Source organism: Phaenicophaeus curvirostris, chromosome 1, assembly GCF_032191515.1.
Source record: "Phaenicophaeus curvirostris isolate KB17595 chromosome 1, BPBGC_Pcur_1.0, whole genome shotgun sequence".
Lineage (NCBI taxonomy): Eukaryota > Metazoa > Chordata > Aves > Cuculiformes > Cuculidae > Phaenicophaeus > Phaenicophaeus curvirostris.
Genome location: NC_091392.1, coordinates 72,645,851 through 72,672,122, shown reverse-complemented (window position 1 = coordinate 72,672,122; position 26,272 = coordinate 72,645,851). Strand labels below are relative to the sequence as shown.

The following is a 26,272-nucleotide window of genomic DNA, read 5'->3' as shown; positions in this document are numbered from 1 at the left end:
AGTGCTCATCAGCATGGCTGGCATAGACTGTCATGCTGGAAAAACGCTCATGGCCAGAGAAAAAGCAGAAAGAGATGCTCTTGGGTTTTCATATGTGGAAGGGACCATTAAAGAGGGTACCACAATTACTGCCAGTGCAGGTGTAGGCTCTGCAAGATATTTGAGGACTACACCCAGTGTGATCTTGTTTTCTCACTCATGAAACCTGATGCAGCATCAACCTACGTAACAGTTGTAATTGTGAAGCCAAAAACATTTAATAAGTGAAATCCCTGTGCAAACTAAGAAAGCAGGACTGTGAGCAGATCACAAGGCATAGGTTCCTAGCAGAGCACACAGACCTGCATCACCAGTTGTATGTGATCTCTCTCATTCCCTTTAAAACTGTGTAAAAAGTGGAATTATATCTGCCTTTGCCTTTCAGGTGCTCTTGGGATTTTTTGAGACTACGGATCTATTGAAAACTGACTATGCCAGCTGTGTGGCACTGACACCCACAGCATGTGAAGGGTTCAGAGGCCCATTGGTAGTCACCCTTCTGGTGACTTCAGCAGTGTAGTTAAAAACATGCAATATTAACAAACCATTTATACTAATAAATTTTAAATGTTGGGTTAGGAAACTCTCCAGTCAATTAGGTGGACTGAAAGGAAAAGAAAACTTTAGTCTACTGCATTTTCTAACAAAGATGCTATCTGGCCTTTTCCTGTTTTTCCAGTTACTTGGTGTTGGATTGGAAGCATTCCCATATCCCACAGAAGAGGTTGAAGATGCCACACAGACACCAATACAGATAACCCTTAGGCTTTCTGACAATGTGATGTATTTTGAGGATCCTGTGGTAGCCCGATGGGATGCTGCAGGTATGAAATTAAGACATCAATTTATTGTAAGCATGAGTACTGGAATTTATATCCGAGTTTGATGATTTCCAGCATCCAGCTGCAAAGAACAAGAACCAATTCAGAGCACTCATCTCAAACAATGTCTTCCACCAGCTTATGCTCTTATTGCAAGAGCTGGAAGATTTGAGGTTGACTACTTAGCCGCATTTAGTCATGTGTCAGGAAGACTTCAGAGCCTGCTTTGCCACTGCTTCACTTGTGAGATCACTAATGGGACAGGTCTCAGCAACAGACACTTGCTCACATGCTGGGATGTATAACCAATAGACCACTCATTGAAGGTTTAGCCGAGGCTAAGGTGAGAGAGAGGGAGGCTGGTTTTCATGAGTAGCAGCCTATTCTAGCTGAATAGCAATAAGATCTGCAAGTTTTATTAATATTTGGAAATTTCTTTTTGTCCATATGGGTTTTCATTTTTTTCCCCCTACTGTTAAGTAGGGAAAAAGCAAACTTAAATGGTGATTTGTTTCCATCTGTGAACTAAAACACACGTTAACATGTTCTCCAGGCAGACAGAAAACTACTGAGTTGTGCTTGTGGATACAGAAAGTGTCATGCTAGTGAGAGAGCTTCAAGGTTTCAGTCTCCTGAGTTAACTGCATGTGACAAAAAGATTTAGCCTAATGCTTAGTCCCAGAAGCAAGAACTGAAACAAATCATCTCCTTTGCCCCTAGCTTAACATTTCTCCACAGGAGTCAGGAGCTGCAAGCACACTGGAGCGGCCAAAATTTGCATTTTATAGAGGCAAAGTAGAGGGAGGATTCTTGTGTTGATACAGTGTCCAGTGCAGTCTCTTAAGAGGGCTAATATTGTTTTAGGAGTTCAAAGCAGCACCTTGGCTTTGCTTCTGTGGTACACTCACGAGTATACTAGAATTTAGAATTTCATACTAGAATTTATATTCTGTCAGTGTCTTGGACATCATCTTACAGCACAGTTCTTCATTTTTTCTGCAATAGGTACGTGAGCATCTTAAACCAGATTCTGTCAAAGACAAAGACTGGTCTCTTTACCTGTTTAATGGTAGAAAAGCACAAAAGCTCAAGATCACTGAAACCAGTGAAGCTTTTTCAGAAGAGCTAGAAGATGATTCTGAATTTCATTCCACACTCTACCATATGCTTAAGGACTTTGCCAGCAAAGAAGCTATTGACACAGTGGAAGCAGCTGACTTCTTGTTTGTTGATGGTGTATATCAGCTACTGCTTGCTATGAGACTTTTAACATACTCTTAGGTACTGCATGATTTCCTTCAAAACTTTATTATCAAAAGCTTCCAATAAAGTTACACTTCAAGTTTTGAATCCTTTTCAAATCATTACATTAGCTTCTATGACTAAAACACAAACATTTCACTTGTGTTACAGCAAAATAAGTTCTTTATTCTCTTGTGGCTAGACCACTTAATCATATTTATCATTAGCCATACGTGAAATTACTAACTGTTCTATTGTAAAACTGAATGGAACAGAGATCTGTTTTGGTACTTGTAAAGATGACTTTCGTCAGAACAAGGGGAGAAAAAAAAAAAAACCAACCCAAAAAGTATTTTTCAATTTCAAGTCATGCTTTAAAGAAAAGAAAAAAAAAGAAAGGAAAAGGTATCTCCCTGAAAAACACCACAACCTGAAAAAAACAGCTGAAATCTGTAACCTAAAATACACTAATCTCAGCTTTTCATCCTGTCATCCAGAATCTGGAAGTATAACTACAAAATCAGAATCTTTGTTATACTGGGGGTTGTCCATAGTGTCTGAGTCCTGTATATGGCCACAACAACTGCTGTACTGAGGTCCAGGAGTCTCCAGTCCCAACAGGTGCAGCATCTGCTGGTCTTTGAAGAGACAGCCCAGTGAGGAAGCTTGTAAGAGCAGCGAGCAGGACCAGGATGGAAACAGAAACCCAGAGCGTTTTGTTAGCATTGGAAAAGGAAGTCTTGAAGTGGGATGCCCACGATAACATTAAATTGTACCTGCACAGAAGAATAAGTTATAGAGTGGTTAAATATCTCTAATATCTTGGAAGCCCTCTTCGCACTCCACTCCCTCACCACGTCAAAAAACTCTGAAGCAAACATACAGATCCTTAACTATCAAAAATTACAAAGTTGTTACCATATTGGGAGTAATGTACAGTGGTAACTTATGTTCTAGGTTTAAAATAACAGACTCCATTAAGCAAGTTCTTGATAAGCCATTTAGGTGACTGACCCAACTCCTAAATCAGCCCCAGCCTTCTAGGATGCTGTGGTTGGCATGTAAGATCCAGAATTGCGCTGTACTGGGTGCTGTTCTGATGTCAGGCAGAAGTGAAATGTATTCCCCAAAGAGCTAACAAACAAGTATGAAAAGGAAATGAGAATAAGCACAAGAGGCAAAGGTCACAGATCTCAGGAGATGTATACCCCAAGGCTGTCAGACTACCATATGTACTGACGTACCCACTGGCCACCTACACATGACAGCTGCACCTTTTACTCAAGAGTAAACAATGGATCACAGGTGTCTTTACCCACAATTTAAAAATAGACAGGCACAACAACTGTAGCATGTGCTTTTAGGGGAATATTTAGGAAAATACATGGTTGTGATGCAAGTCAGTGATGTGTGTTTGATCCCACAGGGTAAAACTCCACTGTATGAGAATTTTTTCACTCACCTCAGCACTCAAATTCAATCCCAGAAACTGGCTCTTTATCATTTACAGTGTCAGGGTAAGTAGTCTTTGCCCTTTAGATCATCTTTGAGAATAAGAATAGGTTATGTTCTTTCTAATAAGAGGTCCTGCTGCTACAACAAGATTCACTCTATTTCCCTCATTTAGGTTATTGATTACATGCCAAAGCCATTTCCTCATTTATATGAATCAGCTGAGAAATGGCAGGATTGACAATGAGTGTTTCACATACAGCTCATCATCGTAAGTGCTGTAGTTTTTTAGTGTGTCATGATCCATAACCCAATTATAGGCTATGTCATTTTACAGGAGTACAAGCTTACATACGCCCAGACGCATTAACGTGGGGCTTTTTGTGAATGCAAACACCATCAGTACATGCATTTCCTTCCCAAAGTACTGCCTCCTGTTGATGTTTGCAAATAAATAGTGTTTCACATGCCATCTTCGAAGTGGTTAGATTTCTGGGAAGAGTGAGATGACCAACTTCTCATAAGAACATGACAAGAAAGAGCTATGAAGGGAGAAGAGTCTTTTAAATTTTGATCGCTAAAGTAGAATTGACAGACCTGGAATTCTTTGTTCTGCATGCAGACTTCTTACAGATTTCCAGGAGAGTGGGTTTGAAAGACGCAGTTTTTTTTTTTAAAAACTCCAGAGCAACTTAGAGATGAATTTAGGGCCCTAAGTCACGAAGGCACAGAGAATTTAAGGGAATAATAAAAGTCTTCTACCACTATGGAAATTCAATTTGGGATTGAGTTAATTTCACCTGATGTTCTTTGTGTAAAACCCTGTCTGAAGCCAATGAGAAGACACAGACCTCTCCAGAGGACGATTCAGTCCTTCTCTCTCAAAGCTCTAAACTATGTGGACAGAGGGTGACATGTAAAATCCTCTCCCTCCATTCTAGGAGTGAATCAGTGCCTAGTCACAGAATCACAGAATCACAGAATAACCAGGTTGGAAGAGACCCACCGGATCACCGAGTCCAACCGTTCCTACCAAACACTAAACCATATCCCTCAGCACCTCGTCCACCCGTGCCTTAAACACCTCCAGGGAAGGTGACTCAACCACCTCCCTGGGCAGCCTGTTCCAGTGCCCAATGACCCTTTCTGTAAAGAATTTTTTCCTAACGTCTAGCCTAAACCTCCCCTGTCGGAGCTTGAGGCCATTCCCTCTTGTCCTGTCCCCTGTCACTTGGGAGAAGAGGCCAGCACCCTCCTCTCTACAACGTCCTTTCAGGTAGTTGTAGAGAGCAATGAGGTCACCCCTCAGCCTCCTCTTCTCCAGGCTAAACAACCCCAGCTCTCTCAGCCGCTCCTCATAAGGCCTGTTCTCCAGCCCTTTCACCAGCTTTGTTGCTCTTCTCTGGACTCTCTCCAGAGCCTCAACATCCTTCTTGTGGTGAGGGGCCCAGAACTGAACACAGTACTCGAGGAGCGGTCTCACCAGTGCCGAGTACAGAGGGAGGATAACCTCCCTGGACCTGCTGGTCACGCCGTTTCTGATACAAGCCAAGATGCCATTGGCCTTCTTGGCCACCTGGGCACACTGCTGGCTCATATTCAGTCGGCTGTCAACCAACACCCCCAGGTCCCTCTCCTCCAGGCAGCTTTCTAGACAGACTTCTCCCAGTCTGTAGCACTGCATAGGGTTGTTGTGCCCCAAGTGCAGGACCCGGCATTTGGCCTTGTTAAACCTCATGCCATTGGACTCTGCCCAGCGGTCCAGCCTGTTCAGATCCCTTTGCAGAGCCTCCCGACCCTCCAGCAGATCGACACTTCCACCCAGCTTAGTGTCATCCGCAAACTTGCTAAGGGTGCATTCGATGCCTTCATCCAGGTCATTGATGAAGACATTGAACAGGGCTGGACCCAGCACTGAGCCCTGGGGAACCCCACTTGTCACTGGCCTCCAGCTGGATTTCACACCATTTACCACCACTCTCTGGGCCCGGCCATCCAACCAGTTTTCCACCCAGGAGAGTGTGCGCCTGTCCAGCCCAGAGGCTGACAGTTTCTCAAGCAGAACGCTGTGAGAAACTGTGTCAAAGGCTTTGCTGAAGTCCAGGAAGACCACATCCACAGCCTTTCCCTCATCCAGTAGCCGGGTCACTTTGTCATAGAAGGCGATCAGGTTAGTCTGGCAAGACCTGCCTTTTGTGAACCCATGTTGACTGGGCCTGATCACCCGGTTCTCCTGCATGTGCTTCATGATAGCACTCAAGATCACCTGTTCCATGACTTTCCCTGGCACTGAGGTCAGACTGACAGGCCTGTAGTTTCCTGGGTCCTCCCTGCGGCCCTTTTTGTAGATGGGCACAACATCAGCCAGCCTCCAGTCCAGTGGGACTTCCCCAGTCTTCCAGGACTGTTGGAAGATGATGGAAAGGGGTTTGGCCAGCACATCCGCCAGCTCCTTCAGTACCCTAGGGTGAATCCCGTCCGGCCCCATAGACTTGTGACTGTCCAGTCGGGCTAGCAAGGCTCTGACCACCTCCTCTTGGATCATGGGAGCCTCATTTTGCTCCTCTAGCTCCTGGGTTTGTACACAGGCGGAACGACCCTCCTTACGACTAAAGACTGAGGCAAAGAAGGCATTAAGTACCTCAGCCTTTTCCTCATCCCCTGTTACTGTTGTTCCTTCTGTGTCCAATAGGGACTGTATGGTCTCCCTAGTCCGCCTTTTATTATTTATATATTTGTAGAAAGATTTTTTGTTATCTTTCACTGACTTGGCCAATCCAATTTCTAGCTGAGCCTTAGCCCTTCTGATTTTTTCCCTACACAATCTCACTTCCCTCCTGTAGTCCACCCAAGAGGCCTGTCCCTTCTTCCAGAGGCCATAAACATTTCTTTTCTTCTTGATATCCCTCAAGATCTCTCTATTCAACCAAGCTGGCTTTCTCCCCTGCCGGCTTTTTTTCCGGACCACGGGGATGGCTTTCTCCTGAGCTGATAGGACCACCCCTTTGAAGAGCTCCCAGCCCTCCTGGGCTCCCTTGCCCTTGAGTACTGTCTCCCATGAGACTTCACCAACCAGCCTGCTGAAGAGATCAAAGTCAGCCCTCTGGAAATTTAATGTTACCATCTTGCTAACCACCCTCTTCACTTCACCTAGAACAGAAAATTTTATAATCTCATGGTCGCTTAGTCCTAGGCGTCCACCTACCGCCACATCCCCTACAAGGCCTTCTCTGTTCACCAACAGGAGGTCCAGGAGGGCACCTTCCCTGGTTGGTTCATTCACCAACTGTGCAAGGAAGTTATCTCCCACGCACTCCAGGAACCTCCTAGACTGCTTCCTTTCTGCTGTGTTGTACACCCAGCAGATATCAGGCAGATTGAAGTCTCCCACCAGAACGAGAGGCATCGATCTAGAGATTAACCCCAGCTGTTTATAGAAGAGCTCATCAGCTGCTTCTCCTTGGTTGGGTGGTCTGTAACAGACTCCCATCACAAAATCTACCTTCTGGTGGGCTCCTCTGATTTTGACCCACAGGCACTCAACCTCCTCATCTCCACAATCCATCTCAGTGATGTCCAAGTCCTCCCTTACAAAGAGGGCTACCCCACCTCCTCTCCTACCCTTCCTGTCCCGCCTGAAAAGCTTATACCCCACCATAGTCGTACTCCAGTTATATGAGTCGTCCCACCACGTTTCCGTGATGGCAACAACATCATAGGCCCCTTGCCCTACGACAGCTTCCAGCTCTTCCTTCTTATTTCCCATGCTGCGTGCATTGGTGTAAATGCACTTCAGCTGAGCTGCCGAGCCTTCAGCCCTCCTAGAGGGAACAGGGTTCGTTCCCAACTGCCTGGTAACTGGATCAGTTGACACCAGAGTGCCTGCATCTCCCTTAACACCCCGAGGTGTGTTCTCCCCCACTTTTTGTGCGGTGAGGTACTGGTGGTCCTCGCCCGCGCACCCTCTCCCAATCACCAATTCCCCACATCCAGGCTCATTCCTGTCTAGCCTGGGCTCAACCCCCTCCCCCTTCACATCTAGTTTAAAGCTCGATTTATGAGCTTGGCTAGGTTTCTGGCAAGGGCTTTAGCCCCCCTAGGAGACCCATGTGTCCCGCCCTTAGCGAGAAAGCCTGGGGGTGCATGAGCCCCCCCATGATCAAAAAAACCAAAGCCCCTCTCCTCGCACCAGGCTCGGAGCCAGGTATTAATCGAATTCTTCCTCCTGGCTTCCCCCTCCTCTCTATTTAGCATTGGGATGGAGCAGAATACTACTTGTGCCCCAGAGCCCTCCATCACTTTCCCAATTGCCCTGAAGCCATTCTTGATGGCTTTGGCCTTTTTGTTTGTTAGGTCATCATTACCAGTTTGGACTACTATCAAAGGATAGTAGTCCGTCTCGTGAACCAGGGAAGGAAGTTTTCTAGCTACCTCCTTCCCTGATGCACCTGGCAAGCAGCAGACCTCTCTGTGGAGCGGGTCCGGTCTGCAGATGGGTCCCTCCGTTCCTTTTAGGAGGGAGTCCCCTACAACAATCACCCTCCTCTTCTTCTTGATGGAGGATGTTTTTATCTTTTTCTGAGAATGGTGCAGCCTAGGGAAGGATTCTAGGCTGTGGGAGCCACCATCCTCATCCTCAGGGCTGGATTCCACCTGCAGCACCTGGTACTTGTTCACCAGGGGGATCTGGGGCTTTGCTGTATGGGTGAGGGGAGTAGGTTTCCTTCCTCTGGCAGGAACTTGCTGCCATTCCCCATCTCTTGTAACCCCAACCTTGCAGCTTGCAGGTGGATGATGTTCGGACACTCCAGCCCCAGCAGGCTGCTGAGTTAGTGAGAGGGCCCTGCTCCACTGGTCAATCTCCCTCTCACACTCCCTGATGGTCCTCAGTCTCTTCACCTCCTCTCTTAGCTCCTTCACCATGTGAAGGAGTTCCCCCACTCGAGCGCAGCTTTCACAAGTGGGGCCAGGACCAGAGGCACGAGCCGGTGTGGGAGGGGGGCACTGCCTGCAGCCCAGGGTCTGGGTAGCTGCATGCACCCACTGTGGCTCTGTCTGGGTGGCAGCATCCACCCTGCCTGCTGCAGCACACGGAGCAGCTTTAGCCTTCTGACGGGTGGCCACCATGGTCTTCGGTGTATTCTCTCTAGTCTCTAGGTCCTCTCTGCGCCCTGCCTTCTCGCCCTGCCCGCTCGAACTGCCCCGCACCTCTTTGCCACGCTCCTCTTCGCCGTGCTCCAGGTCGCCGTGCTCCCAGGGGCGCAGTTTAAATCTCCCGCGGTAGCTGCCGGGACCGCAAAAGCACTTAGCAGCATTTTAGGTGCCCTAGGGATCCTGGCTGCTTTTCAGCTGCTTTTTCACCAGTCTTTAGTCTCTTGTAGGCCCTGTGTTGCAGCTGGCAGTCCCATGTCTGTGTTGCAGGTGCCCTGGATGGTTTTGGACAGGGTAGCTTGTCTCTTGCTACTCCTTGAAACTAAACTGTTCACTTTTTAGACTCCATCGAGGCATGTGATGGTACAACATTAAAAGCATCTAAGAGGATGTTGTCAAGGCCCTGCATTTGCTCTTGAGCTGATGTCACGTTACCTCGTAGGAAGCCAGTTCAGGATTTGACCTGTCCAGTTCAGCTCCCTGCTGTCTCCAAGCAGCCCCTGGAGGCTGTGGGACTTTGGTGATACAGCCAGGTTTGCAAGAGAGAGTGAGACTCCAACACCAACTCAGAGCAGCTCAGGCTTTGCAGAGTGGTCGAAAGATAAAGAATAAGCTGAAGCTGCCCTTCTACAGTGGGGTGACAGCATAAATCTTCCACCATGGCTCTCGTTCTCTTTCCTTTCTCCCCAGTTTTGCAGGAGAGACTGAGCTGGTGATCTTCAGGTTTTATTGCATTTACTTGTCTCATTCCAATGGAAGGAGAAGCAGAGCTTATTTTCAGTGTCAAACATATTCTGGTTTTTTGTTCCACAAGGAGAGCTATTATGAAGAAATTGTATGTTACGTTGACCAAAACAAAAAGTAGGGCGTTAATTTGCACAGACTCAGTGGTACGGTTTGATTCTGGCCCTGTGGGAGTCTCTGAAGTCACTCCAGAAGGGAATAGGTGAGTACCTGTATCTGTTCCGAGTTTCTGCTTGTTAAATGTTTCTTAGATACAATCCATAGCCCCCTCCTAAGGGCAAGGGTTAAACATCATGAAGAAATGCCTCTGATCTGTCAGAGCAAGAGGAAAAGAGCAAGGAAAATGTAAACTTCACATTGACATATATGCAAGTAGAATCCCGTCAGCTGGCTCGGGTGCATCATAGCATGGCCTTTAAAATAGGGTACAGGTATAACAGCAGCTCCTAGCCATCACAAGAGCACCATGAGGCCAAAACCTGAACTGCCCTCTAATTTCTTGCATCTATACCAGAGTGAGCTGCAGCTAATGCCAGTACTGTATATTCAATGAACAATTATGTCTGGCCTGAGCAGAGAACACAGCAATTTCCCCCAAAACTATGCGAGCAATTGCACCTTAACTACGTGTGCTTCAGACCAGTCTCCACAGACACATCACGTCAGAGAAAAGCTCATAACAAGTCTTAGCAGTGCCTGTCTGCACACTTCTCACTCAGCCGCCACATATATGAGCCTGAGTTTGTCACACACATGGGCTGATCTGTATTTTTGTTGTACTGCAGGCCTGTCCTGTTTTTGAGGCTGCCACATTAAGATTTCTATTGATCAGTCTTCTAATCAGTTAAGTTTTTTTCTCTCTGTTTGCTTTGCTTCCCCTTCTGCTTCCTTCTGTGGTTTCACAATGGAAAATATTAAGGAGGAGTGATAAAACCCCTAGCTATGTAACCAACATGCTAGGTATCATGAGATTAGCTCTTTGCCTGAGGACCAAATCCACTATCCATGACTGCAATGAGTTCAATGATCACTTAGAAGTAGCTCATGGAAATGGCTTCTCTGATTTCTGATTCCTGCCTTTTTTTTCTGTTTACTGCTCCACCGCTTGACCTGTTCAAGCTCATGATGTGGGTTTTTACTCCAACCAATTCATGAGACAGAAAACAGTTTCACTAGTAAGGGTTGGTGGTTTTTGGTGTTTTTTAATTAATCTTTGTATTTTTTCTTGTGTGTAAGAAAACCTGATGCAAGAGATTGCTAAAGAATCAAACGAGACAGCATCCTCTAAATGTATGCTAGGAATAACCTCAAGCTAGTGACATTGGCTTTTTCTTGATGTTAGCACATTATGGCTGGAGAGTAATTTAGTAACTGTTCCAGCTCCCACAATGTAAAACAATCTGATATATATTAGATTACCTTAAGTAAATACTCAACATCCATATGAATACCTGCTTCTGGTTGTGGTTATCGATCATCTAGCAAGAAGGTGACGTACTGCAAATGCACAAGGATGATGCTGATGTATTCAGAAGGTATTCACCTGGCTAATAGTGTGCATCTCCAAGGGTATTCATCTTTCAATCATTTCCCTGGCTTCCTGCGAGACTACAGGTTTCCCTTAGGAGCCATCAGACCTTCTCCTTCACCATTTACAGGGCTGGTAAGAGATCCCTTTAGACTCCTCCACCCTCCCGCAGAAGGGGAGGGTACCTTCACTCCAAAGATTTAAAAAGGAACCCCCAAACCTGTAGGAGGCCTTGTGATACGTTATCCCAAGAAAAGAAGACTGAAGGTTTGCCACTGAATTAAGTATGAAGGTGAGTGAAACTCTTTTGGTCTGTAGGAAACTTATAGCTTGCCATTTATGCTCTTTCATGTGAGTATAATATTTAGGAACTGCAAGAAGTCTTAATAATTTTAACTTAAATATAACCTGAGAGAAATAGATGCATATTTATATTCAGGGTGCTTGAAACAATTGCATTAAAGAAAACACTAATAGCACAATGTGCTCTCAAACCCAGGATGAAATAAACCCATGTAAATCATAAAGTTAGATGCTCACTGTTGTCAATGCATGAATAACATGGTCTGTGTGAACAATCAGAGATGCAACTTGCTCACAGAGGATTCATGCTCAGTGCTTTCATTTGCATGTTCTGCATCAGTGAACAAACTCCAAGAATCAAAAAAGCCTCTCTCATGACATGTGTGTAATCATGACTGATGCAAACAGGATGCTAAGTTTAAAAACTTTCTTTTCCTGAGACAGTAGCGATCCAGTGTCTTAGATGGTTGGGAATTGCAGCTCCCCTACATTTACTAGTTGTCTAAATTCTATGAATCCAGGTTTGGTAAAATCAAGTTTTACTTTGTATCATCTTTCCTCTTTAGCTTGCACATTATTCTCATTTCTGAAGGATCTAATGTCTTTATAAACTGTCCCTATAAACAAAAGGTGCTTGCCTGTATGACAGTATGGAACTTTTATTATGAATATGAATAAAGAGAATAAAGTATGTTTGATATAACCTTCATCCTCCCATCTGATCAATGTGTATTGAAGCTGAAATAGCCACTGAGCAAAAGGAGATTTGGCAGCAAGTCAGGGAGAAAGGAGCAACTGGAAATACCTTCACATTTAGATTTGAAGTTGTGAGGATCTAAAGATCTGAAAGGTTTTGCCTGGACCTTCTGGTTCTTTGTCGTGCACAGGGACAGCGTAAACTGACAGCATCCGCAATGTCACTGTTCCTTGCAGCATCTTTCCTATCTTTCTCCTGGAGTGCACCTCAGGTAAACTGCTCACTCAGGCTGAATGTGCAGCATCCATGAATCTCACAGGTTGGTGTCATTTAAGTATTTCTACTAGTTATTAATGGCATGCAACACTGACATGTCTCTTTTCTCTTTTGTTTTGGCATAAAGGCTCATTTCCAAAGGAGAAACTGGACTCCTCAGGCTATGCTCTATTTGAAGGGTGCACGTAAGTCCCAAGCTCTTTCCATTTGGATGAGATAGCTTTCTCTACCACTGGGTTATTCCTGATCTGCTTGACTCCATACAAGCAATAAATTCCCAAGGATGCTTTGAAGATGAGGTTCTAAGGCCTGCAGTGATCTGTTAATTAGTTATTTCTTCTTGCCTCTGAAACAGTGACATCACCAGTATTATTATTAATTTTAAAGAAATAAATTTGAAGAAAGTAAGTGTTGTAAGAGGAGAAGCAAAATAAAGTACCAAAAATGTATAGAGTTTGAAGGTTAATTGTAAAATCTTCTGGAAAAGCAGTTTTCTTATCTGAAATAATCTTAAAGTGAGATTAAGGCATACTGGATATAGTTATCACTCCTTATTCTCACTCAGGCTTTATTGAACATCCTCCCAAGCAGTAGGAGAAAATACATTCTTATAACAACCACCTAGTATTAGAGGTGGTACAAAGCAACCTCTTCTAAGGAAAACGTGGATGTCAGTGCTATCAATATTGTGTTGTTAAGGTTATGCAAATGACCTTTTGAGTTTCTATTGTCAGTCCAGAGTTAAAGAAGTATTATATAAAGAGATAAAATTTAGAACTGAAGAGAAATCCAGTCCTTTCATGCAAACCCACAAAACTTAAAAGAAATATTTATATTTTAAAAAATTCTATTCTGAATTGTTGTTTCAAAATTAAAAGCTGTCAAGTAGGGTATTAAGAGACCAAGAAAAATAGCTTCTGTGAAATTAAAAAAAAAACACAAGCAATTTGAAGCTTATAATCCTGGGAGAAAGGCAAAAGGGAGACAACTAAATGTAGGCTTCAAAAAAACTGTAAGCGTAACTGAAAGGAGCTCTAGTGGCATTAATAAAACTATTTCTATTCAAAAAATCAAAGAATCAGGCCCTCTGTTGTTTTGTCTGATTCTTCCAACTGAATAATGCACTGTGCTACTTCTATACCAACCTGGGTATCATTCTTATTAATGTATAGGAAATACGTGATTTTATTTTTTCAGGGTATTTTTTATTTTTTAAATACAAATATCCCTTTAAAAGGCAATGCTTTATAGTCCAGCAAAGAGATTGAAGGCTCTTGACTGCACAGCAGGCAAGGAAAGAAGGAGGAAATTACAGTAAATTCCTCCTTATGTACAATTCCTAGAACAGATTAATACAAGAGTGAAAAGTGTTGAAACACAAGTTCTATGAATTTAAGTATATTTTGGCATATTTCAGGATGGGCTATTGCTGATTTGGGAAGACCCCAGGACAGACTTATTCCGCTTGTTTTACGTTTGTAGAAGTAATGCTGTAATATTCTGTTTTGAAAAGACTGGCTTAGGGACTGTAAAGTAGGAATTACAACAGATTCATGAGGCTTTTTTCATCCTTTCCCCACTGCTTTTGTAGAGGGACGTCGATTCATCTCAGATGAGAGCCAGCGAAAGGATCTGTACAACAGAATGCAGCTTGGTAAGTACATGTGCATAGGTGTATGTAACACATCAGTCTTTCCTCAGGTGATGGGAGAAATCTGTGGAATCTGAAGGGGATTTGTTTTCCTGGAATTATGTGCAAGAAAGCCATTAAACTCCCTTTTGTTAGTTCCTTTGTTCCCAAAACCACATGATAAAAGATTGCATGACCTTCCTCTTTTGTAAAGCTGTGTGACTTCATTTAAATAAGTTCCAGACTAACCTGGCTGTTAAGTGGGAGGATTATCATCAGTACTTTTGACTTTTTTTTCCACTAGAAAAAATTCAAATCAAGTTATTAATTGCACTGAAAGGACAAATGACAAAAGTAGACAACATGCCAGATAATGTTTCTGGAGAAAACAAAATGTTGTAGCAAAAAATATGAAAAAAACCAAAATAGTTTTATATCTTCTAAGGGTTTTTGAAATAACCTCATTTTTAAAAAGATTGCTAGTGTCTTCTATGTTAAATATTTATTGGGCTGGTTTTGAGCAGAGGGTGCTAGTGAAGGAGGCAACAGTATTTTTTCTCTTTGAGTCTCTGGTTATAGAGATGAAAAAAGAAAAGAACAAAATTAAGAAATGCCATCAAACACTAGCAGACCATGCATCTCTGATTTTATAATTCTAGAAACACGGAGCCAAAACACAAATCCTTTATCTCTTTCTGAAGCTGCAGCACTGTTCCTTAGTTCCTTACAGAAAGCACAAGAACAAGGTAAATACATGTTTTGTCTTACCCTGACTTCTTAAAACAAAGTTTAACAGGATTTCATTTACTAACAATTTAGCAAATTGATCTAAAAGATCTCATTTGAAATGAGATATTATTTCACAGACTGTGTTGTATTAGAGTGTACATTTACTCAGATTGAACATGGATCAGATAAATAATAGTAGGTAAACCACTACATTCTAGTTTTAATTTGCTTTTCAGATATTCATTGGTTTAGATTAAAGGGAATGTTTATTTTGAATTGAATTTTCCAAACCAAAACTCTACTAGGGTTTCTTTTGCTACAGAATATTGTATGCCCATGACATTTGCCTTCCTCCATTGAATCTTATGTCGTGGTATAAAGGCTTAAAAGAATCCTTGAAAGTCTCATCAGAGCAGCTGTAGAATTCATATCTGTCTCCTGAGACCTCTTTTTCTCGCACAGCTGACAAGGGCTCCCAGTGACATTCAGAGGCAGAGCCCTGAGATACCTTGAAATATCCCATAATTCATTCATGTGTTCCCAGCCACCTAGCGATATTGTCCAACACTCCCATCTCTGTATTCTCTCCACTTACTTCCTTACCATCTGCTAATGTGCTTCTGCTTCTCACTTCAAAACCTCAGAACCCATATCTCCCTTTCACAACATCCCCTAGCAAAACTCAGCTACTGTGCCAGGCTTAAATAACTTGTGTTCCTTCATCTCCTTTGTGCATATTGCACTCCCTTAGGTGAGGACCCCTATGTTCCCTAGCTCCCTTGTCCTGCTGTAGTTCACCTTTCCTCACCTCCCTAGACCAGCTTTCTTCAAAGCCATTACCCTGAACTCATCATCTGATGGATGCATACAGTTCACCAAGCTGAGATCCTAAATCCATGTTATCCATGTCCTCTGTCATTCTACCTTTCACTTCTTCAGGTACATAGACTATTTTTTGGAAATGGAGCCGAGGAGATTGTAAACGGAGAGTGTATCCTATAGTGCTGTGGACAGTCTCTGCTGTGCTCTGGCCCCTGGGTTCTGGGGAGGCTGTTGCAGCTTATACAAGCTCAGGAGTTTGTCTAAATTAATGTTCCTTGTCTCTTTGTTCCAGGACGTGGAGAAACAGAAGGTGGTCAGAAGCTACCTTTGTTTCCTATTGTTCTGGTTCTCAGTTCCTTATTCAGATTCTTAATTTCTGTCATCGTGACAGGAAGAAAAAGTCTTTTACTTGAATTGGGAAATGTGAAGTGAAACCCTAGAAATATCTGCCCTGGCAGAACACTACTTAACCAAAAAAAACCCCAACAAAACAGTGGAATTTTGACTGAAAGACAAAGCCAGAATTAAAAATTACATTCATGCTTTGGACATCTAAAGACGAATGAGGGGAAAGTGCCATTTGCGTAGTAACAAGAAGAGGAAATTCTCTGAAGTTTACGATTCATGACTTTTAGTGGTGTTTTTCTGCCTGTAGTTGCAGTTCCAGAGGAGACAGTGCAGAGCAATAGCTTCCTCAGAAAAAAATATGACATATCTGAGAGATAAGCAGAACTGGCAGCTTGTTTGAAAAAATATTTTGTGGAATAATATTGCCATCATGTATAAGGGATTGACAACACAGTCAAACCTGGGTAAACACTACACTTTCAGGAGATCACTTTCAGGTGATTTTAAAATCTTCTTGACTGAGAGAAACATGCAAATAAAGAACAAATACATTATTTTCTTCTGCATAAAAAACCTGTCCCTCTGGACACGTGTTGTGTCTTTGCTCTTCAGCAAACAGAAAATATCCTACATTTAAAGTGAGAGAGGATATGCAGAAGCCTGTGTCTCTTAGCTAAGCAGTCACATTACATTAGACCTGTGCCTAAGGCTCATCTATCTATCTATCTATCTATCTATCTATCTATCTATCTATCTATCTATCTATCTATCTATCTATCTCATGAAAGCTTTGGCTGACTGAATTTTCCTTTACCGACAGCTTATTTTCCCCCATTACATCTTGTTTTACAGCTAAAGAAGAAAACAGTGATGACCCTGGCTACTTGACAGAGAACATATCAAACTGATGAAATATTTCAAATTGCTTTAATGTTTGTATTGCATATACCCTGAAATCATGATTTGTGCAAACAGTATTTCATCCATTCGCACTTAAGTTCCAAAAAGGTGATGTATGTACTTGTTGCAACATTTTGGATGCAAACTGATTAGAAGTTGCTAGTTCAGATAAGGAAATGATTTGAAAAGTCCCTGTCTCATTTAGACCACTTTGTATATCACACCCAAAATTTAAAATACACTGTACTATCTTACCTGCAAAGATGATTAAAACTATCTTTTTGGACAACTACTTCATTAAAAACAATTTTTCAATGCTCTGAGAAACCTTTTACCATATTCCACTCAGCTGTATATTGAAGTCATTTTATTTCTGATAAAAGCAGATTCTTTCATCACTTCACTGCTGTCCCTGTAAGTTGCTGATGGTCAATAAAGTCAGTGAGATACTGAAATGATCCGTCTATCTTTGACTGCAAATCAAGTGGGGTTTTTTGCAGGTATCTGTCACCAGAAGCATAGGCAGCAGTGCTGTCTTTGACGTCACTGTTGCCCCAGTTCCATGCATGCAGAAATGTACACTCTGAACAATCCAACTGCATAAAGATAGTACGAGGATAGATCTTTAAAGGAGCAGGGCCTCATTAATGGCTATGGTGTACAGTCACCACTGCTGTCAGAAGGTGCAGTACTGCTGAAGCTGCTGGTAGTGAACTAGGTACAAATCTGGTGTCAAGCATGGCAGGAGCCACAAAGTATATTAATTGCATTGTTATTGTACTTTTTGTTGTCCTTTGTTTTGATTTGCAAAACTGGAATTATACATGAATTGGTTAATTATTATTCCATGGTGATAAGGATATACTTAAGATTATTTATGTAGTTTTGCGGTCTTACTGGAAAGCTCTCTGTAGTTCACATGTAATTAAAAAGTAGCCACATGACTCCTGTGTCCAAGCAACAGTATTTTATTTTTTTCACCTTTAAACCTACTCTTCATCTTTTAATGCTGCTTTCCTCCCATCTTTCTCATGACATTGCTAATTAATTTTGTTAACTCATACTAACTATAATTTTGCTTCTCCTAGACACAAAAAAACATATCTGAAGGAACAGAGGAATTAACTTCTGTCATAGGACTATAGGCACTTTCATTAATTGTTTATAATCTACATCGTTTCATGGAGGAACAAAACTGGAGAAATCAAAATATCTTTATTCATTTTTAAGCACTAATAAATCTTTCAATAGCGCTATGTGTAGTGTGACAGAATACATTCATGGTGAAGTCCATCTAAAGGTCAATGGTATCATAGAATCTGAGGTGCTGATGGGCATGGTTTAGTGATTAATAGGAATGGTTGGACTTGATGATCCTGTGGGTCTTTTCCAGCCTAGTGATTCTGTGTGATTCTGTGTGATTCTGTGTGATCATAGACTCATAGAATAGTTAAGGTTGGAATGAACCTTAAAGATCATCTACTTCCAACCCCCCTGCCATGGGCTGCGACACTTCCCACTAGATCAGGCTGCCCAAGGCCCATCCAGCCTGGCCTTGAACACCTCCAGGGATGGGGCAGCCACATCTTCCCTGGGCAACCTGGGCCAGTGCCTCACCACTCTCACTGTGAAGAAATCCCCCCTTTATGTCTAGTCTAAATCTGCCCCTCTCCAGTTAATAACCATTGCCCCGAGTCCTATCACTACAAGCCTTTGTAAGCAGTGCCTCTACAGCTTTCATGTAGGATCCCTTCAGATACTGGAATTCAGCTATCCAGCAGAACATTTTCATTAATTTAATTGCTCTTTGTTTCAGGCATACTCTGAATATCTCAAGTGTATCTAAGTTATTTCTCAGCATATTTTACAGTATGATTAGTCAGTGCTCAGACAAAAACTAGAAGGCTTGTACATCCTTTAGTTTATTAGTATCAAGAAATACATAGAATCATAGAATCACAGAATCACTAGGTTGGAAAAGACCCACTGGATCATCGAGTCCAACCATTCCTATCAATCACTAAACCATGCCCCTCAGTGCCTCGTCCACTCATCCCTTAAACACCTCCAGGGAAGGTGAATCAACCACCTCCCTGGGCAGCCTGTTCCAGTGCCCAATGACCCTTTCTGTGAAATATTTTTTACTAATGTCCAGACTAAACCTCCCCTGGCGGAGCTTGAGGCCATTCCCTCTTGTTCTGTCCCCTGTCACTTGGGAGAAGAGGCCAGCACCCTCCTCTCCACAACCTCCTTTCAGGTAGTTAGTTCTAGAGAGCAATGAGGTCTCCCCTCAGCCTCCTCTTCCCCAGGCTAAACAACCCCAGCTCTCTCAGCCGTTCCTCATAAGGCCTGTTCTAGAGCCCCCTCACCATCTGTGTCGCTCTTCTCTGGACTCGCTCCAGAGCCTCAACATCCTTGTGGCGAGGGGCCCAGAACTGAACACAGTATTCGAGGAGCGGTCTCACCAGTGCCGAGTACAGAGGGACAATAACCTCCCTGGACCTGCTGGTCACACCGTTTCTGACACAAGCCAAGATGCCATTGGCCTTCTTGGCCACCTGGGCACACTGCTGGCTCATGTTCAGTCGGCTGTCTGTCATATGACTCTAAATGTCCCAGACATACAAAAACTATAGTTGACTGATTTTGATATGTATTTCTTATCTAAGCTCACTAGCTTAAACAATTCTTTACAAATTTCATGAAATAGAATAAACAATCTGCCTTGTTGGTGAGCTATTTTTGAAACCCTAATATTTTCAATCTGACAGATAATCGCTTATGTAACAGATAGCTGCCACCAAGCCTGTCAGATGTCAGTAGGTGTTAGAAATGTGTAGCATTTAAGTTAGGCAATCTGTCACCTTGACTGAATGAAAAGCCATTCCTTCTAACACTGCAAATTCAAAAAGCAGATATGTTTTCCTATAGTTAAATTGCCTTGCTACTGGCAGCTAGCCTTAGCGTTCACAGCAGGACTAAAATAAACTGAGAGGTATGAGGCAGAGGTCACTTTGGCCAGTCTGGGACCATTTCTGAGAAGAATGGGTGTAGTATTCACATTAGTCATAGATCAAAAGTCATGCACTTTCTGTCACCGGGCAGGTGCTCAAAGCATGCTAGCGTGCTGAAACAAACACAGGTGGATTTCTGCCATCCATTTTCTGCCATCTGACATCATGCCAGCTCTCTACTCTCCCCAGGGAACTCAAACATGCTAAACACATCTAAGAGAACCCACATCCTGGATCATACACGTTGCTTTTATTTTACCCTCTGGGACTTGTCCAGAAGGAACAAGTGCAGCTATCTTAACGCAACCCTAGCAAAACCTTTCCACTTTCCACAGTGTCTGTGTTGTGTCACCATCATTCAACACGGTTTACAATATGGCTGTAATGATCACATCTTCCAGCACTGCAATGAAGCTGGGTTGGGAATTATGATAAACAGACGTTCACCAGCCTGAGACTAATAGAACATTTTTAGGCACCAAAGGAACTGCTGTATCACTCTTAGATGGTGCTAATGTAATTTTGATTACAGGGAGTTTGGGGCAAAATGCTTCTCTTCAGTACAACAGTGTGTTGAAATACAAGCAATAATAGTAGTTTTTTTTAAAAAGAACATTAACTTTCAGTCAATATGGCCTTTAAATATTCTTTCATTAGGACTCCCAGCCATTACATTCTTTGACTCTGCAAGAGAACTTTGATTAAAGGCACTTTGAGAAAGAATATGTATTTCTGAACTCGCAAAATGTAGTCTTCTCCACTTAGTAAACTGTATGAAAGAAAATATTTGCATTCATCACTTTGGTTTAGTTACTTCTAAAATTGCTAAAAAACAGTGATTCTTTTTAAATCCAATTAAATTTATGCCATAAAAGCCTAAATCTCTCTTCTTAGAACAGTTACTCTTTCAAGAATCCAAATCAGCTTAAGAATCTAAGTCAAGTTTTAAAACTGATTTTAGGCACCCAAAAATACAAACAGGCACCTAATCACTTTTATTCTATGTGGCCTACAGCAAGAACCACCTCATTCAGTGTTGGTTAAGCGTTTGAAAAGTAGGTGTCTAACCAACATTGAACATCTAGGCTCCCTTGGGAATGATAATGAATGTAAATACTTTCAAAAGTTACATTTTCCTACCTGCTGAAGAACAGGATGAATCAATTCCCAGAAATGCCTTTTCTTGAATAGCATGAGAAATTCTTGATGCACATGCTTCTAAAAGAAAAGATTAGTCTCCTTAAAGTCTTCACAACAAGATCTACTTCTGAAGAGCATGTTCAGGCCCTCCCTGGTCCCTAGGAATTGAAATTCTTTTGAAAGCTTTCTGTCTAGTTCTCGTTGTAAGCTTCCGTTATTTCCTAAGCACTTTGAAGTTTCAGTTGCCTTTCAAAATTATGTCTGTGAGCCCACGCGTTCTTAGAATTCTTTCAATATTGTTTGTTACGATTATTTGCCTTATAGAAAAAGTCCATGGACTAATGGAGCAATTGGAGGAACTAGAGTTACTCATCTTCAAATGTTGTCATATTGCTCTGTGGCATGTAGGTTTATCTGCAGGGGAAGAAGGTGTTACTTAAGGAAATTTTTACATTCTCTGTAGCAGTTTCCTCCCAGACTAGCTTGTTAACAAACTTAGAATCTAATACTGGATGAAAACAATAAAACAGACATACCAGATGATTCAGAAAATAAACAGTCTGCTGTTTATTGTGGGTCTAAATGACTTCAGAAAGATGACTTCATTTGTCTCTAAAATTCAAATGCCCACTGCCTAAGACTTTATATTGTTCCACAGGAAGCATGTTTTACCACTGGACGAAGACACTTCTGTGTGCTGAAAAAATAATGTTTTAAATTATGTAAGCTTACACTAAACACCATAAGGAAAAGTAAGACCATTTCAGTGTAACTTTTTTTAATGCTGCCAAAGACTCCCCAGTGTAACACTTCTTTCTCTAACTTTTTTTGAGTCCTGTCTTACAGTTTATGTTAGTTTAGGAGAGGAATAGGGAGAACATAAATGAAATGGGAATACATTTGGGACTTCCATAATGGAACTATCAGCATCAACTATGATTAATATAGATGATTATGTAGACAAAGGTATGATCAGCAGTTTGTATAAGCTCCTGAGGGGATTGTCGCATTCTCTAGGTTTATTAAGCTTGAGAAATCTCTTCTACCTCAAAGGGGCACAGAAGAATTGTCATTTAAACTACTTTCAAGGTGAAATAATATTAAGCTTTCCAACAGTGTAGCTCAAGTAACATTTAAGATTCCCCTAATTATATCAGACTGTCCTTAACATAAAGCTTGCCAAGGCTACAGGAGAAACTGTTGAATGAATGGAGAGACCCTGCCAGACTGAGAGCAACAAATTCAGTTCCTGTATTCTCCATGCTGCTTCTTTTTTCCTTGTGGCAATACTCCAAGGGAAAAGGGAGACTTGATGTTTTGCCTGTCCCTTTCAGCTTCCTCATCCTCATCGTATCTTTCATCCTCATCTTCATCTTCACCTTCACTATGGTGAGGGCTGGAATGCTGAGAGACAGAAGGTGATGGTGGCACTGATGAAGGCCTGGGATACCTGAAGCCTTCCGTCTGGCAGAGAGAGAAGTAAGTTGTATATATTATCTCAGTGTTCCTCAATTGGTTGTATACAGCAACTCAAGGATATCCACATGTCAAAGGAAACCAGTGATGGAATGTAAGCTAGACCTGCTCTGCATTCTAAAATTAAACTCACTCAAACCTAGATCCCCTCAGTACTTCTCTGCCAGTAAGTATATACTTGTATGGCAGTGATCTTTAGTCTGTGCCATAAAAAAATACAAAACATGCATTGCAAAATATGACTGTCTTTCCTGAGGTTTGAAACCATCAACATAATACAATATTATTCTGTACTCTGTAGTCAGAATATGCTTATTGAAATTCAGAATTCAGCTTGTAGTTTAAAACAGTTTTCAGGTTACAGTGTCAATATCTGCAAAATCAAAAGTGAGCGGGGGGGGGAGGTTGACCTGAGCCTCGTTCCTCGTTCTAATTTAAAAAAATGAGCTGCTGTCTGGCAGTGTCTGCAGGTTTGGTTTCAAATAACATGATTCTTACATTGAATCAGAGCAACCTCCCTCCTCAAAGCAGTGCTAATATGCACTATGAAAGAACTTTCTGAAAATGTGCCTTCGACCTGACCCCCTGCAGTTCCAGCCACATCCTCCTCCTCACATACCATGTTTAGATTAAGACAATATTTTGCCTCACGTTCCCTAGAACTTCCTTTCCCAGCCCCTCTTCTATATGGTTTGTGCAGAACATCTCCATAGCATTTGTCAGCAGCAAAATTAGAAGCTGCCATTCTTCTAACAGGAATTTCAAGGGTCAGTTCCTCATCTGGTCTGAACAGGCATAGTCTCATCTAGGTCACTTTAAATCACCTGAAGAACTGTACTTGCATTGCACCTGGTACCCCCAGAGTTTGCATCTGATACCATTACAACTCCCAAGTGAAGCTTGAATCTATAACTTGCTGAGCTTTTAATTATGAGTTCCTACTTCCCTTCACTTAAAACAAGATTTACTCTCTTCTCTCTCTTTCTGTCACACACATACCCTTTCTCTCTCTCGTTGTAAAGTAGTGAAAATGCAGATTAATTAATTTCCAAAACTCAGACTTTACCTTTGGTGGAGCACTTGGTTCCATCTCAAATTTATCTGGGAATGTTCTGCTGAGGGCCAAGTGTCTGGCATGCATGTAATACTGCAACATAAAAGAGAAGCCTTTACAAGACAAGGAAGTCTTGGGTAAATTTAAGCAGGAAAAAAAAAGAACATAAAATGAGTATCTTCTAAAAGATTATTCTGAACAAAGCCTGAATGTTTTCAGCTAAGGCGGATCCAATTGATACTGCTGGTTGTAATGAACACATTGCTGTGTCAAGTAGTGAGCCATTCATGTCAGACTCACACTGTAGCAGAGTCTGGAACAGAAGCTGAATAAAGTTTTAGTAAGGCTAAGATGTACCAAGAAGGAAACCAGCACTTGTCTCAGTCAGTGTAGTTCTTATTGACCGATAGGTATTATTTATCCCTCAAGACAGAACTGTCTCTTTTTTCACCAGAAAGATTTACATCTTTAAGTGGTCATGTGTAGATGCATAAACTTTGGAACCATCCTGGCATAGAAAGCATGTGTAACAGTTACAGAGAAGTAACATTTATGACTTTACCAAGGCCTGGTATATGAGAATTCTGCAAAAACATTTATAGATTTACCATATTAACTAGTCTCCATCACATGCCTATTAAAAATAGCTTCTTGTTATGCTAGGGTCTTATATAAACAGAAAGGTTCTGACGCAGATATTAGAGCAGGACAAGGTCCAAAACAGGTAGAAAACTGATACCTGTGCATCCACTTGCTCCTGTGGATTTGAGAATACTGCTTTGCTACTGTTTTCATAGTAGGCGGTACTGCAGTGTTTCCTGTGTCAAATTAAAAACACTATCTTGCCCTTAAGGCGCGGAGTTGTTTTAGGAGTATTGAGGTGTCAGAAGGCCCACCAGCAATTTAGAAAAAACATCTAAAACTTCTGAAGGAGTCCAGATGACTTTGGAGCACAAATCCTACTTAGTGTAGGGTTGCCAGTGTTGTCAGAGACACAAGCTTATTACACTGTCTTTAGCACAAGGAATACAAAGACCTCAGTGTGACTGGCTTCTCCTCTAACCTGTACAGTTAAGTCATGACTCTTTTTACCCCTGGAGAATGGAAGCATTACATTGCAGTCTAAAGGGAGGCTTTGTCTTTAGCACCTTTGAGAGGTGCTTTTCAGAACAAGAGTATCTCCTTGCATTGTAGCATGATGCAGAAATTTGCTAGTTAGACCTAAGTGTCTGGAATTTTTAATACCTCTATTACATAGTTTCACACACCCTGCCTAGGTATCTCCAGTCTAACAGATCTGAGAGCCTCTCAGTTCGGTTTCTTTGGATTATCCTCTGGCGACGGGACTGCTGACAAAATCCATACAGGAACTGAGTCAGCTGGTTGCACGATTCATCAGGTGAGCGGAACCTCCTGTCAACTATGTAGATGCCTGAAAGAGAAAAAAAGGGTGAAGGTGAGTGGAACTGAAAAAAATGGGACCTGACTTCTTACATTTCCTTTCTACCTTTTGTCACATAGTCTTACAAACATTACATGTATTATATGTCCTTTTTAATATTAGAAGGAGCTATAACTGGAATATGTGTTACTATTCTGACAGAATAAAAGGCTACAGAGAAATATATTTTTTTAATTTTAATTTTCTTTACCTCTCAAGCTGTAATTCAGAAAATTATTCAAAACTCAGAAGCATTACTGTTGCTATGTAAGTAAGTTCAAAAGGATTCAAGAGCTTCTGGATAAAGATATATCATTTTTATCTCCCTTAATTTTTAAAATACTGACTGCTTAAAAAAATATAGTTCTTTCCTAGTCCGCAGTAGAATTTGGATGTGTGGATGATTAGAAACAGTCTGTAGGAGAGAGGCTGTGCTTGCTAAAGAAATAGAAGTGTTTCCGTAGAGACAGCCACTCACATACATTAGTTGGTGAATTATACAATTCTGCCAGAGAGAAGGCCTAGATAAACTTTGCCTCTATGTAGTTTGTTGAGATCAACACTTTATTCCTTACACCAGGGTGATGGGAAGAAGAATATACTAGACCTTAGCTATCTGAATGGACAAGAGATATGAACAACTACCTGGTGTCCCCTAGGAGGGAACAGTAAATTATGTTAGCGCTCACAACTATGTTTTGGCCAAGAAGGGACCCGTGCTTTTGGTCTATGACCTCTCTGAAGACTCTCAAAGACGTGTACCTGGGCAAGTGTAGCTGCAACTGGGTCTACCCCAGCCCCTAGGTCAGGGCACAGTTGGTACCACTGTAGAGCTGTTATTGCCCAATTGTGCAGACAAGCAAAGTTACTTAGAAAGAGGCCCTAGTTTGGGCACGTTTTCAATACTGTCTTCACACACACCAGGAGCTGGCTACTCTCCTTACCACGCTCCAATCGTGAACCGTTTCTAAACCTTTATGAGCAGATTCTTATTTGTATTTATTATTTTAAAGTTCCTTTTATTTTCACTGGTTTATTTTTTTACTGTATATATCATAATTTACTCTTTGTTTGGTGTAAGCGCTGGGAGACTCCAGATTAGGCATGAGGAGTGCTGAGTTGGGAAGGATAAAACAATCAAAAGATAAAAGAGAGACAAAAGAGAGAGAACCAAGGAAGGATTTGGATAAATCTGAAAGTCTGAATGGCTTGTTCAACATAGCAAGTTACCCTGAGCTCTGAATATATTCCCTGAATGAACTGCATTGCACTAATGAAAGCACAAAATTGAGGAGTCACAGTATCCTTGCTATGCTTTTTGCATTCCTAACTCAGAGGCAGTATTTTGATATGGTGTTAAGAATTTTACCATAAGCCGCTGGGTCAGCAACATGTTCTTGCATGAAACAACCAAATCCAGAAAGGTTTGTGGTCACACTGGGAATGCCCATCACAGTACATTCAG

The 26,272-nt window shown here is 41.9% G+C and overlaps 3 protein-coding genes across 3 annotated transcripts in view; 2 read left to right on the top strand and 1 right to left on the bottom strand.

The window, feature by feature from the left end:
* The window catches only part of ITPR2 (inositol 1,4,5-trisphosphate receptor type 2), a 998,050-nt gene that overhangs the window by 861,730 nt on the left and 110,048 nt on the right, over positions 1-26,272 (top strand). The gene's annotated exons all lie outside the window — the stretch shown is intronic.
* SPX (spexin hormone) lies at positions 11,133-17,566 on the top strand. The gene is made up of 6 exons (XM_069849850.1): positions 11,133-11,269; positions 12,168-12,248; positions 12,381-12,438; positions 13,845-13,907; positions 14,543-14,629; positions 16,644-17,566. The coding sequence occupies exons 1-6, from the start codon at positions 11,264-11,266 to the stop codon at positions 16,688-16,690; spliced, it is 342 nt and encodes a 113-aa protein (XP_069705951.1). The 5' UTR covers positions 11,133-11,263; the 3' UTR covers positions 16,691-17,566.
* GYS2 (glycogen synthase 2) overlaps positions 21,617-26,272 on the bottom strand; it is a 47,944-nt gene continuing 43,288 nt past the window's right edge. The window contains exons 13-16 of the mRNA XM_069864030.1: positions 26,177-26,272; positions 24,635-24,798; positions 23,379-23,459; positions 21,617-22,300 (exon numbers count right to left, since the gene is read on the bottom strand). Of these exons, the coding sequence (XP_069720131.1) occupies positions 22,079-22,300; positions 23,379-23,459; positions 24,635-24,798; positions 26,177-26,272 (563 nt within the window). The 3' untranslated portion in view covers positions 21,617-22,078. The remainder of the gene's footprint in view (positions 22,301-23,378; positions 23,460-24,634; positions 24,799-26,176) is intronic.